This window comes from Solanum tuberosum, unplaced genomic scaffold (assembly GCF_000226075.1).
Source record: "Solanum tuberosum cultivar DM 1-3 516 R44 unplaced genomic scaffold, SolTub_3.0 scf00076, whole genome shotgun sequence".
Classification (NCBI taxonomy): Eukaryota; Viridiplantae; Streptophyta; class Magnoliopsida; order Solanales; family Solanaceae; genus Solanum; species Solanum tuberosum.
The window spans coordinates 281,985-292,855 of record NW_006239000.1 but is presented as its reverse complement, the minus strand read 5'-3'; the positions used below and the strand labels follow the sequence as shown (position 1 = coordinate 292,855).

General features: G+C 36.6%; 1 protein-coding gene across 1 annotated transcript in view; it reads left to right on the top strand.

The window, feature by feature from the left end:
* LOC102582851 (peptidyl-prolyl cis-trans isomerase CYP59) overlaps positions 1–10,672 on the top strand; it is a 12,007-nt gene extending 1,335 nt beyond the window's left edge. The window contains exons 2-14 of the mRNA XM_006345983.2: positions 409–513; positions 884–1,001; positions 1,149–1,199; positions 2,368–2,459; positions 2,538–2,637; positions 3,720–3,842; positions 3,922–3,999; positions 4,134–4,180; positions 4,292–4,347; positions 7,206–7,246; positions 8,097–8,199; positions 9,573–9,705; positions 9,795–10,672. Coding sequence (XP_006346045.1) covers positions 409–513; positions 884–1,001; positions 1,149–1,199; positions 2,368–2,459; positions 2,538–2,637; positions 3,720–3,842; positions 3,922–3,999; positions 4,134–4,180; positions 4,292–4,347; positions 7,206–7,246; positions 8,097–8,199; positions 9,573–9,705; positions 9,795–10,413 — 1,666 coding nt within the window. The 3' untranslated portion in view covers positions 10,414–10,672. The remainder of the gene's footprint in view (positions 1–408; positions 514–883; positions 1,002–1,148; positions 1,200–2,367; positions 2,460–2,537; positions 2,638–3,719; positions 3,843–3,921; positions 4,000–4,133; positions 4,181–4,291; positions 4,348–7,205; positions 7,247–8,096; positions 8,200–9,572; positions 9,706–9,794) is intronic.
* Positions 10,673–10,871: the final 199 nt, after the last annotated feature.

Below are 10,871 nucleotides of genomic sequence, written 5' to 3'. Positions count from 1 at the left end.
TCCACTTAAATACCGGGCTTCGCTTTGCATGGTGTGGGGCTTGAACCTGCGACCTAAGCCACAAATCCTCCACCTTTTGCCACTTGAGCTAGGCCTTGGGGGCAGCTCATAGCTTTTCTCTTTGGCTTACTTTTGTCTTGTTGGTTTATTAGATCCGAATTGTCAAGGTTTGAATGATGTGTCAAAGTTGGTACCATTTCTTATGCAAGTCTTTCATTCTGTTTCATACCGCTGTCACCAGAATGCCATAATTACCTTTATGAATGAGTTGTGTATGTTCTCTTATATTCATGCAACACACCGGTATCTGACTGCATTCATGATGAGAAGTGAAAAAAATATGTAAAACGAATGCATATATGTTCAAGGAGCGTTAAACTTATAAACTCACTCCTTTCGATAATGTAGGATTAAGTATTACAATGGCTGCCTTTTCCACACGGTTCAAAAGGATTTCACTGCGCAGACCGGAGATCCCACTGGAACAGGGTCTGGGGGCGATTCAATTTACAAGTAAGCAGTAGTTATGGATGCGCTAAATTCAATTTTTTTTCAAGTGCATTTTTCTTTCATTTGATATGGTGAACCCAAACACCCATCTGAGGGCCGACACTGACTTTATCCAGTTTCACTCACTGGTGACTCAAGCCTCAACCTCGTAGTTGGAGGTGGAGGATTCTTTCAGTTGGCCGTACGTCTATTTTGCCCTATTCAATGGCTTATCTTCCAAGTAATGGCTTGAATGTGTTGTCTACCCCTCGATCATTATAGTATCTGTTAATACTTTTTAGTATAAGGGGTCTTGGATTGTCTTTTGCTATAAGATGCAGTAGAGTTATGAAGTTTCATATTAGCCTGATCACATCACTCAATGTGTTTTCAGAATTTTATATGGTGACCAGGCTCGGTTCTTTGGAGATGAGATTCATTTGGACTTGAAGCATTCAAAGATGGGAACTGTAGCCATGGCTAGCGCTGGGGAGAACCTAAATGCTTCTCAGGTCTTGTAATTTTCCCTCACGTTAGCTTTCCATACAATCCTTTATAATGAAGTTCTTGTAGCTTTTGTCTTCATTTGGTCTCTTTCGAGTTCATAGCTTGTGATACAACATCATATAGTTATGTGATTCTTCTTTTTGGCTTTTCAGTTCTACATCACACTGCGTGATGATCTCGACTACCTTGATGGGAAGCACACCGTGAGTATTTCTATCCTAAACTTTATTCATCCTCTTTGTTCTATTAAGGCATCAAAATTTGACTTATTTCGTTGATCCATGCACTATAAATTTCTCTATTAGCTGCATTAACATTTAACCATATTTTTGGCACTATGAGCATTTCCTTATTTGTTTACCTCAGTTGCACAACAATATGAGAATTTCTTAGCTAAGATGGTTTCACAAATCACAGGCATTAAGGTCATTGTCTCTATCGACATTTTTTTTACCCCCATCTAAGTAGGTAGGAGGTATTATGCCAGAAATAGCATCAAAATATATTACCTTCCATTGAAAGTTTTAAGGGATCCAGTTTAGTACTGAAATCTTTATCAGATGATATGTAAATTATAGCCAAATAAGGATTCATTTTATGAGGGGTTCTTTTTTTTGATGTTGCTCAGATTCTATCTGGAGAATCCTATTCTGGAATACTTCTGTGAAACTCATTAGTAGTGATAACAAGAAGAAAGCTACTTGGCAACATAATTTCCAATACTTGCTGACCTACATTTTGTGATGTTTAATTTTTTTTTCCTGAAGTATTTCAAGGATATGCCAAGTAATCATATATTAGTTTCACACTATTCCTGCTTGCTCCTACTAAGTTCGCATACTATTCTCTCCCATCTTCTTGTGGATTTTTCACTATGTTGGGTTAAATTTTTATGTGAAGTAGTTTCCAAAAAAAGGTTGTGATTTTCTGTAGATATTCTGAAAATAAATACACTCACTATAGTGATATTAGTACTATTGTATTTATGGTTGTGCTAGTCTAGGACTTATAGCTAATAGAGTGTATTAACAACCTTTTACTTGATATGTTCTTTATGGTCTGAAGATGATGCATAATATCCGCATGCTAGAATTTTATCTTGTATAGCGGCATCACAAATAAAAAGTCAAGGAAATATCTTTATATTTTATTTCCTTGAGTGTCTTGGTTTTCCTACATAGTTTTGCTTAATTTCAGATTTATATTCTGCATCATTCATGTTATTTCATTGTTATTTATTATGACTTCTTTGTGAATAATATGAGGCTAAAAGGTATGAAGCCTCTGATTATATAATTCCTGTGTGTTCTCTTAAAGTTGTTAAGATCTCCAAATCCTTGACATTTTGATCAATGGGTTTTGTTCTGTCAGGTTTTTGGAGAGATTGCAGAAGGGCAGGAGACGTTGGATAGGATAAATGAAGCTTATGTGGATGGGAAGGGCAGGCCATTTAAAAATATCCGGTTCGTTGTTGATGTATTTTATGCTCTCTTTTTCACTATTTATTAGATCTCTTCTAATTGATAATTTCCACACTTCAGAATTAAACACACTTACATAGTGGATGACCCTTTTGATGATCCTCCCCAACTGAGCGACTTGGTTCCAGATGCTTCACCTGAAGGAAAGCCAAAAGATGAGGTAAAGAATGTAGAAATTACCGGTCCACTTGTTCACCTCCCCGAGTTTCTATGCATCTCAAGTATATTTTAGTTCATCCTTCTCTGCGTTAAATTTAAGATTATTCTTTCTCAATTTTTTTAAGATTATGTTGGTAAAGATATGCAATGGTATTCCGTGAAGTTCATTTCTTTCATTCTGCAGATCTTAATTGGTACATGGACAAACTTTTAAGTTTTGGACTGTAGGTTATCCACCTAAAGACTCTGCAAAGCATTGTTGTCTGTTTCCTTTCTTCTTTTTTCCTTTTAATCTGTGAACCAGTTATTACCTTATTATAACATTTAAAGATGTCCATCTAAAGTCAGTATGCCAAGATAATTAGGGTATCTTGAGTAGGGATGTCAATGAAATTCTAGTAAAAGTCGAATAAACGAGTACTCACATCTTTCCACTGTTCAGTTCTAGACAAAGAATTTTGTCTACAGCAAAGCTTGTTTCTTCTGGAGAATTTTAACAATGTAAATGTCAGAAAATAGAGCATTGAGAGCCACATTTCTTGTTTTTAGATTGGTCTTTTTGCTAGAGGATTATGATAGATTATTAGGCTTTGCATTATCGGACAAAAAAATTCTTCTTCCATATTTAGTCAAGAATTTTGTATTTGGGCTTTAATTTGAAAAGAATGATAGAGTTCTGCGTCAGATGGTATATTTATATAAATATAATGTGTAATTACAGAAAAACTCAGAGATTTGTTTTCCTAAAGCATGTTGCATAGAGAAGTTTTTGTTTCTAAAATATAGTGTTAAACACTAGACCCCATTTTGTAGGATTACACTGGGTATGCTGTTGTTGTAGTGTAGAACACTAGGCCTGTTTTGCGATTCCTTTCCTGATCTTCGATGAAACTGCATGACTTGCTCACTTGGATGTGATCTCAGGGTGGGACCTAAGGCTCTTCTTTATAACCATATTCCTTTGCAATGGAAGTGAATGTAATTTTTATAAAAGAGGATAAATATCCCCAGTATATTCACTGTCGACTTTCAAGCATTACCTATTTATCCTTTTCTTGCCCTTACATCTTTTTATCTACTTAGGTTGAAGATGATGTACGACTAGAAGATGATTGGGTGCCTATGGATGAGCAACTAGGTATGCAAGAACTTGAGGAGGTTCTACGTGCAAAAGAAGCACATTCGCGAGCAGTAGTACTTGAAAGTGTAAGAACTTTTATCAACTATTTGATCATTCAAAAATTGCCAAACAACCAAATTGTAATTGTACTAACTTGTGTCACAGGTAGGGGACATTCCCGATGCTGAGATAAAGCCGCCTGACAATGTGCTTTTTGTATGTAAATTGAATCCAGTTACTGAAGTGAGTTTCTTCTTTATTCTTGTGCTTACGTGTTTGTTTTAGGACTATTGTCTAAGCTTTAGTCTTGGTCTTCCAACATTAGAACAAGTATGCCATCTTTCTTTCTGGTACTATCAGACTATTTTTCCATGCAGGATGAAGATCTGTATACAATCTTTTCACGCTTTGGTACTGTGACATCGTAAGTCATTGACTGTTTGATATTTTGAATATTTTTACGTGCTATTTATTCTTCCCTATCTGTCAATATGCGTTGAAATTTCCCTCATCTCTTAGTACTTGTTCTCCTCAGTGCTGAAATAATTAGGGACTTCAAGACTGGGGATAGCCTCTGCTATGCTTTCATTGGTAAGTTTAAGTTTCCACTGAAACAATTGTGAGGTAATGAAGCGTAACAAATGTAAATATGCATCTAATTGCTGCTTCTTCCCCAGACCCCAGTGGTGTTTTTCTCCAAAATTAAACTCTTAAGGATGTGATGTGAGTTGCCCCATGCTTTCTAACAAGTCTAAGCGTGCTATAATGATATCTGTACCTTTGGCGCTTATCGAGGGTGTCAAAAACCTCTTAAGAGAGCATCTGTTGTTGACCAGTCAATCACTTGAGGAAGACCTCCTTTTAATTTTGCACTATTTAGGGCAACATTCTCTAAATTATCTGAACCAAGGAGGACATATGTTTGATCGATATCCGTACCTATATATACTTTTGAAAACAATTCCAACATGTGTACTTCTTTATCAACATTTGCTAATGCAAAGTTCTCAATAGTGATCTGATCGGTATGATACCTCAAATCTTGATTGATTTGCCTCATCTAGCTGTATACTACTCGTAGCTGAATATAATACCTTGATCTCCAATTGATTTTGTTGGTACCTGCTATTTTTTCAGAAGTAACAATCTATTGTTAATGAGCAACACCTTGAATCCTTGATCATCATCATCTAAGGTGGTGAATGCCATCACCCTGATCTCTAACCACAAGGGTGTATCTCCTATTCAAATATTTGCTTGCTTCACCACTGATCATATTACAACTTGCATTACCTTTCCCAGTGATTCTCTTCTGTTCCCACCCTCACTAGGAAAAGCCCATCTTAATCTTAGGGTTTGTTTGGATTGAAGGAATATGAAAGGAACAAAAACAAAAATAAATAAATAAAAAAAATAAAATCAATGCCATATCTTGTAAATTTTGCATCTTCTTGATGCTGTTATTAATACCACTTATCTTATCAAAAAAAGAAAGGAACAAAAACAATAGAATGTTGGAGTATCACTCTTTTGCATGGGCATTGAGGAGAAACTAGAAGAGAAGGCAAGAGAGGGACATAACTTAGCACTTAAAAGCTCAAATCTTATCTAGAAATCATGCAGAAGCTTCTTTGATAGAACTTCTCATTAGAACCTCAGTCTCAATGAAGGACAGAATCATAGGCGGTAATATGATTGCTAATCAATATTGATTCTGTTAATATATCTTTTACAAAATCAAATGCAATAAAATAATAAATTTCAAATTTCCTTGTCTCTGCTTTTTTCCAAAGCAGACCCTGTTGGAGTAACTTACCCAAACCCCCTTTTCCTTTTAATGATTATAGTCTGCACATGGATGGCTTTTGATTAACCTTAGTCCAAGTTCATAAACCCTTGTGTTTAGACAAGACCTTCTTCCCCTTATCAAGTCCCTTCATGTGAATTAGGGACACCTTGCACATAGGGCTGGGCATTATATGGTTTAAACCGAAAAAACCGACCGAACCAATTTTTTTTAAATTTCAGTTTCGGTTTTTCGGTTATTTCGGTCGGTTTCGGTTTCAGTTTCCAATATTCAGTTTTTCGGTTTGGTTTTTAGCTAAAGAAATTCGGTTAACCGAAAAAACCGAAATTATATGTACCCCTTAATTAAATGTCAGCCCATGCCCAGCCGGCCCATATTCAAATTAGGCCCAAATTCCAATCAGAAATCCCTAAATTGATTTCCCTAACATAGACCACCGTAAGTCGTAACTCTCATCTCTCAACTCTCCTCAGTCGTCTCATCTCAGTTACGACTTACGCCGCAGCTCGTCTCTCAACTCTCATATCTCAGCTTGTCGTCCGTCATCTCTTAAGTCTCAGACCAGCCGCTGCTCCTGGCTCCTCGCTGAGTGCTCGCGCCTCGCAGCCCGCGACTGCTCAGTGCTCGCGACTCGAAAGTCGAAGGTCGGTGCTCACTGGCCAGTGGCCACTGCTCATCGTGTCTTAAGTATTAACTTCATCTAAAAATCCTTATATATGTTATATTCAATTTCAAATACGAGATGAGAAGTAAGTATTGAGGGGTGTGCTTGTAAGTTGTAATTGTCATACCTTGTAAATGTAAGTATGTAACAACATATATTTAATTCATTATAGCCAGCAATGGATGTTTGCCATGAAACTCCGAGGATGTTTGCTTATAATAGAAACATAATTCTGCTTCAAAAGTTTCAATATGTTAACAATATTGGGTGTCTTAACAGATCTGATAATCTCCAGTTTGTTGAGTTTGAAATGTTTAGCTGATCTTGAAGATAGATACATATAGATTAGTGGTGAATGGTTCATTTGTTTGTATTTACTGTTAGTATCCCCAGTTTTTTTTTTTTGATAACCGAGAAATCCGTCTGTGACCCGCCCTTTGGACCAATCACAGCCCTCTAAACTCGGTGGGTTAGTATCCCCAGTTATAAAGAGGAGTGTCCTGCACTTGTTTCAATACCTCTTCTGGGAATATGCAAAAGAATATGACCATTTCTGGAGCCCTATTATTTCAATTTACTAAAATTATCCAGATGGCACAGCCCATAGGCCCTGTTAATTAAATTTGGTTAAACTGAAAACCGAATCGAACCAACCGAACGCCCAGCCCTACTTGCACATGTTTCCCCCCTTAATGACTTAATCCCCCTTGGTTTTACAATACAAGGGAGGCAAAAAAAGACATACTTCCTCTTTAAGGGATTGAAAAGCTTGTAGACATTGTTTCTTTCATATCTACACTTTTGGTTTCCTCTTCTCTGTCTCGTTACCAACTAGACTGGGAAAACAGTTTTTAACTATGTTGTTTTTTTGTTCTCTCTTCGCTTAGCCCCAATTAATCATTGTGCAACAGTGCAAGTAATTGCTTTCTTTCGTATGTTTTTCCTTACGTACTGATTTATAACTTCTTATTTTACCAGAGTTTGAGGACAAAGAGGCCTGTGAACAAGCATATTTTAAGGTAGTAAAGAAGAATAATCTCCGTCTTGATTGGAATGTATGAATGTATTTTATTAACTGTGTCTATTTATCAAAGGGCTTAAGAGGTTCATATTTATGAGCTCCAAATTGAATGTAAAACTTGAATGCTGGTGTTGGAATGTATGTCATTTAATGGACACTTGTCCTATGATAGTCTGTGTTATCTTGATATTAAGTGTAAGGAAAGCCAATACTGATAATGCAGCACCCATACTACTAGTTTTTTTACAACATATAATCCCATAAGTGGGGTCTGGTACTAGATTTTTAAAATAAAAATAAATAAATAAATAAATAAATAATGTGTGTGAAATACCACCAATTGGAAAGCTTGATTTTAAAGATCCTTATTGGTGGGTATTAAAGCAGTTGCTTTATAGAAGTAGTGCTTGATATACATGTTCTTGGCATAGTGTTTTTTTTTTAATGACCTCCCAGGTCAGGTTTAAAATGTTTATCGTAAGCAGTTTTAGTTGAGGAACGTAGGGGAGCAACATTCCACTTTTTGGTTTCCAATGGATACAAGATGTGTGGTCTGAAGTAGAATCTTTGCAATGATTGGTGTGGTGAAATATGTGGTAGAACTTTCCTTTTATGGAAGTAAACATTATTTTTAAAGGCACCAAAAAGGAAAGTGGGCAATCAATATTAATGGCAGGAGCACTTGCAAATGCTGTGCATTTCTGTCATCTTGTTTTGTTCTTTCATTTTTATTAACTTGTTACCTGAACATTGAAGTTGTGTGTTTGTTTATACTTTATTAGAATGTAGCAACATATATGGTTGGGGAACTATGATTTTCGATGACTCACTTTTGCTATTTTTGATAGATGGATAATGCTTTAATTGATGATCGAAGGATACATGTTGATTTCAGCCAGAGTGTTGCAAAGTTGTGGTCCCAATATCGACGCAAAGACCAAACGGGTAAAGGTAAGCTATGTACATCTTCTAATGTGTTTGTCTATCAATTTTGAATGGAATTTATTTGTATTAAAAACTGAATGCTATAGCAAGATGATGTCATCAGATTGTATGACGGTTTGTAGTTGATATCAAATACTTTGCTCATCGGTGCAGATGTTAGTATGATTTTTGAGTCCATGGAAGTGCTTATTGGATTTTGATCTTTTTAGGATCACACTTCATTTTATATTTACTGTTGATACTTCTATTCAGTGTCATTATTATGCCATTTGATCCCCCAAAACTAATTACTGTTTCAGTTTAATTTTTCTGGTATGATAAAATTACTGTTTCAGTTGGTGTGACCAATTGACAGATTATGTTTCTTAAATGTAACTTAACAGGTTTATCCTATTGGAACTTTTTCCTCAAGGTTGCTAAATAGGGTGATAGATTGGTTTCTTCTTTTGATAGGTAAAAAGTAAGTCTTTGTGGCGGATCTCAGTACCAAGATTGTACCGGGCAAGTACAAAAACATGCTGAGTAGAAATCCTCTTTTAGCTGTGAGGATTCCGAAATTCCAGCATTACATCAACATCAAAAGCAAAGTCAGCATTACACCAAAATTCTAACTCTGAATATATGTGCTTTTAACTAAAGCAATATTCTCTTCCTTCCCTTCAAAGCATCTTCGATTTCTCTCTTCTGAAAAAACAGTCCACATTATGCACAATGGAATTGTCTTCCAGATCTTCCAGACCTTCCAGACCTTCTTCTCCTCCTTTTTCAAATTCTGGTTTTGCCAACTACAGAGGGCTTGCTTCACATTGGCTGGCATATCCCACTGAATTCTGTAAGACTATGGAACATCTGAATATACATCAAATATGCCACTCGAAATAGCAGTGTAGTAGCAAGCGATCGACTGTCTCACCATCTTTTTGCAAGTTTAGCTCCAGCTACATAAGTTAAAACCTCTTCTTTGTAATTTTTCCTGCGTCAAACAAGTGTCGTGTGCTGCAACCCATCTAGAAGAAGCTACTCTAATAGGAGCTTTGATTTCTTAATTATTTGTCCATGGTAGCACCATCCCAAGCTGCATTCCTCGTCAGAGTCTGATAACACAAGATTTCACATAAAAGTTCTTGATTAAAAAAATACAATCACATAAAAGTTGCCATCTCTGCTGCCTTTCCAGCATATCCCTGTAAGCTTGCCAGCGAAATGTTTCCCACAATCTCAAGTAAAATATCATGTGAACTTTCTATAACGACTTTATCGTTTTAAAGTAGTTCCAAAACTCTCTTATGTGTATCTGCACATTTAGAACATATGGTAGCAAGCAACATTGTTGCAGCCCCTGCCAATTAGATCTGATCAATGACATTTATTTATTTCAGGAAGAGGTTGCTTCAAATGTGGTTCTCTTGATCACGTGGCTAAAGACTGCACTGGTGATGCCACCAAACAGCAGTCGAACTACATACTTAAAGAAGAAGACAACAAGCAGCGTGGTGGAGACGGTAACTCAAGGTTAGCAGAAACAAATGGCCCACGCCTCATTCCTCCTTTTTTTCTCTCTAAAAACTCCTTTACTAACTCTTCTGAACATTTAATTCAAGGTATGAAATGGTATTTGATGAAGATGCTGCTGGAAGTCCAAAAAGAAATAAGAGGGAAAGAGAATTTGAAGGTGGAAAACATTACGAGAATCAGAATCCTAAACGTAGAGAACTGGAAGATGATGGAGCCAGGAAGGATAGAAAAAGAGATGGATATGAACGGCATAGGCAGGAGGATAGAAGTAATGATTATAGAACTGAAGAGAAGCATCGTGGAAGTGGGATGAGAACAAGTGGAGAGAAGGAGAAGGATTATAGGGGTCGAAACGATCTGGATTATAGAAGAAACATTAATTATGATAACCGTAAGGCTGGGGGGGAGAGACCAGACCATGATAAGAGACATGCGGATAATGTGAGGCATGGAGACAAGGGTTATCGGAAGGAGAGTGAAAAGAGGGATCGGAGAGATGAGGTGGAATATGATGATGGTCATGCAGATGAAGTTAGGTACAAAGACAATTCACAGAATAGAGGAAGAGGGGAAGAGCAAGATAGAGGAAAACGAAGGTCAGAGGGTGATGATGCTCGAGCTCGTGACCGTGACCATGATCGTGACCGTGATCATGACCGTCGTCGTGATCGAGCTCGTGACCATGATCGTGGCAGAAGGAATTAAGTCTGTGAAAATCATTCACTTGAGCCTGGAGAACTTAGCTAAAAAATGATATTTCAATGTATGATGTGTTTGTGCTTTGACACTCTTTTTTGGTGTATGTTGTATGAATTAGTCATTACACTTTAAGGGCTCGCAAAAAGAGCTTAGTAAACAACGATGTTCCTGAATGAAAAATGCATACACGTATGAACTGAAATCACAGATAATTTGAAAAATAGTGATAATATAGCACAAGCAAGATGCACGCAGTTTCAGCCTTTTAAATTATGTTGATAATGAACCAAATATATGTTCTTGTTTCTTCCAATTTTGTTTTTAAATTCCTCAAGTTTCAGTGTAAAGTTCTAATTATATGAGAGTGTGAACTGGATTCATACGTTCTTGTTTCTTCCAATTTTGTTTTTGAATTCCTCAAGTTTCAGTGTAAAATTCTAATTATATGAGAGTGTGAACTAAAT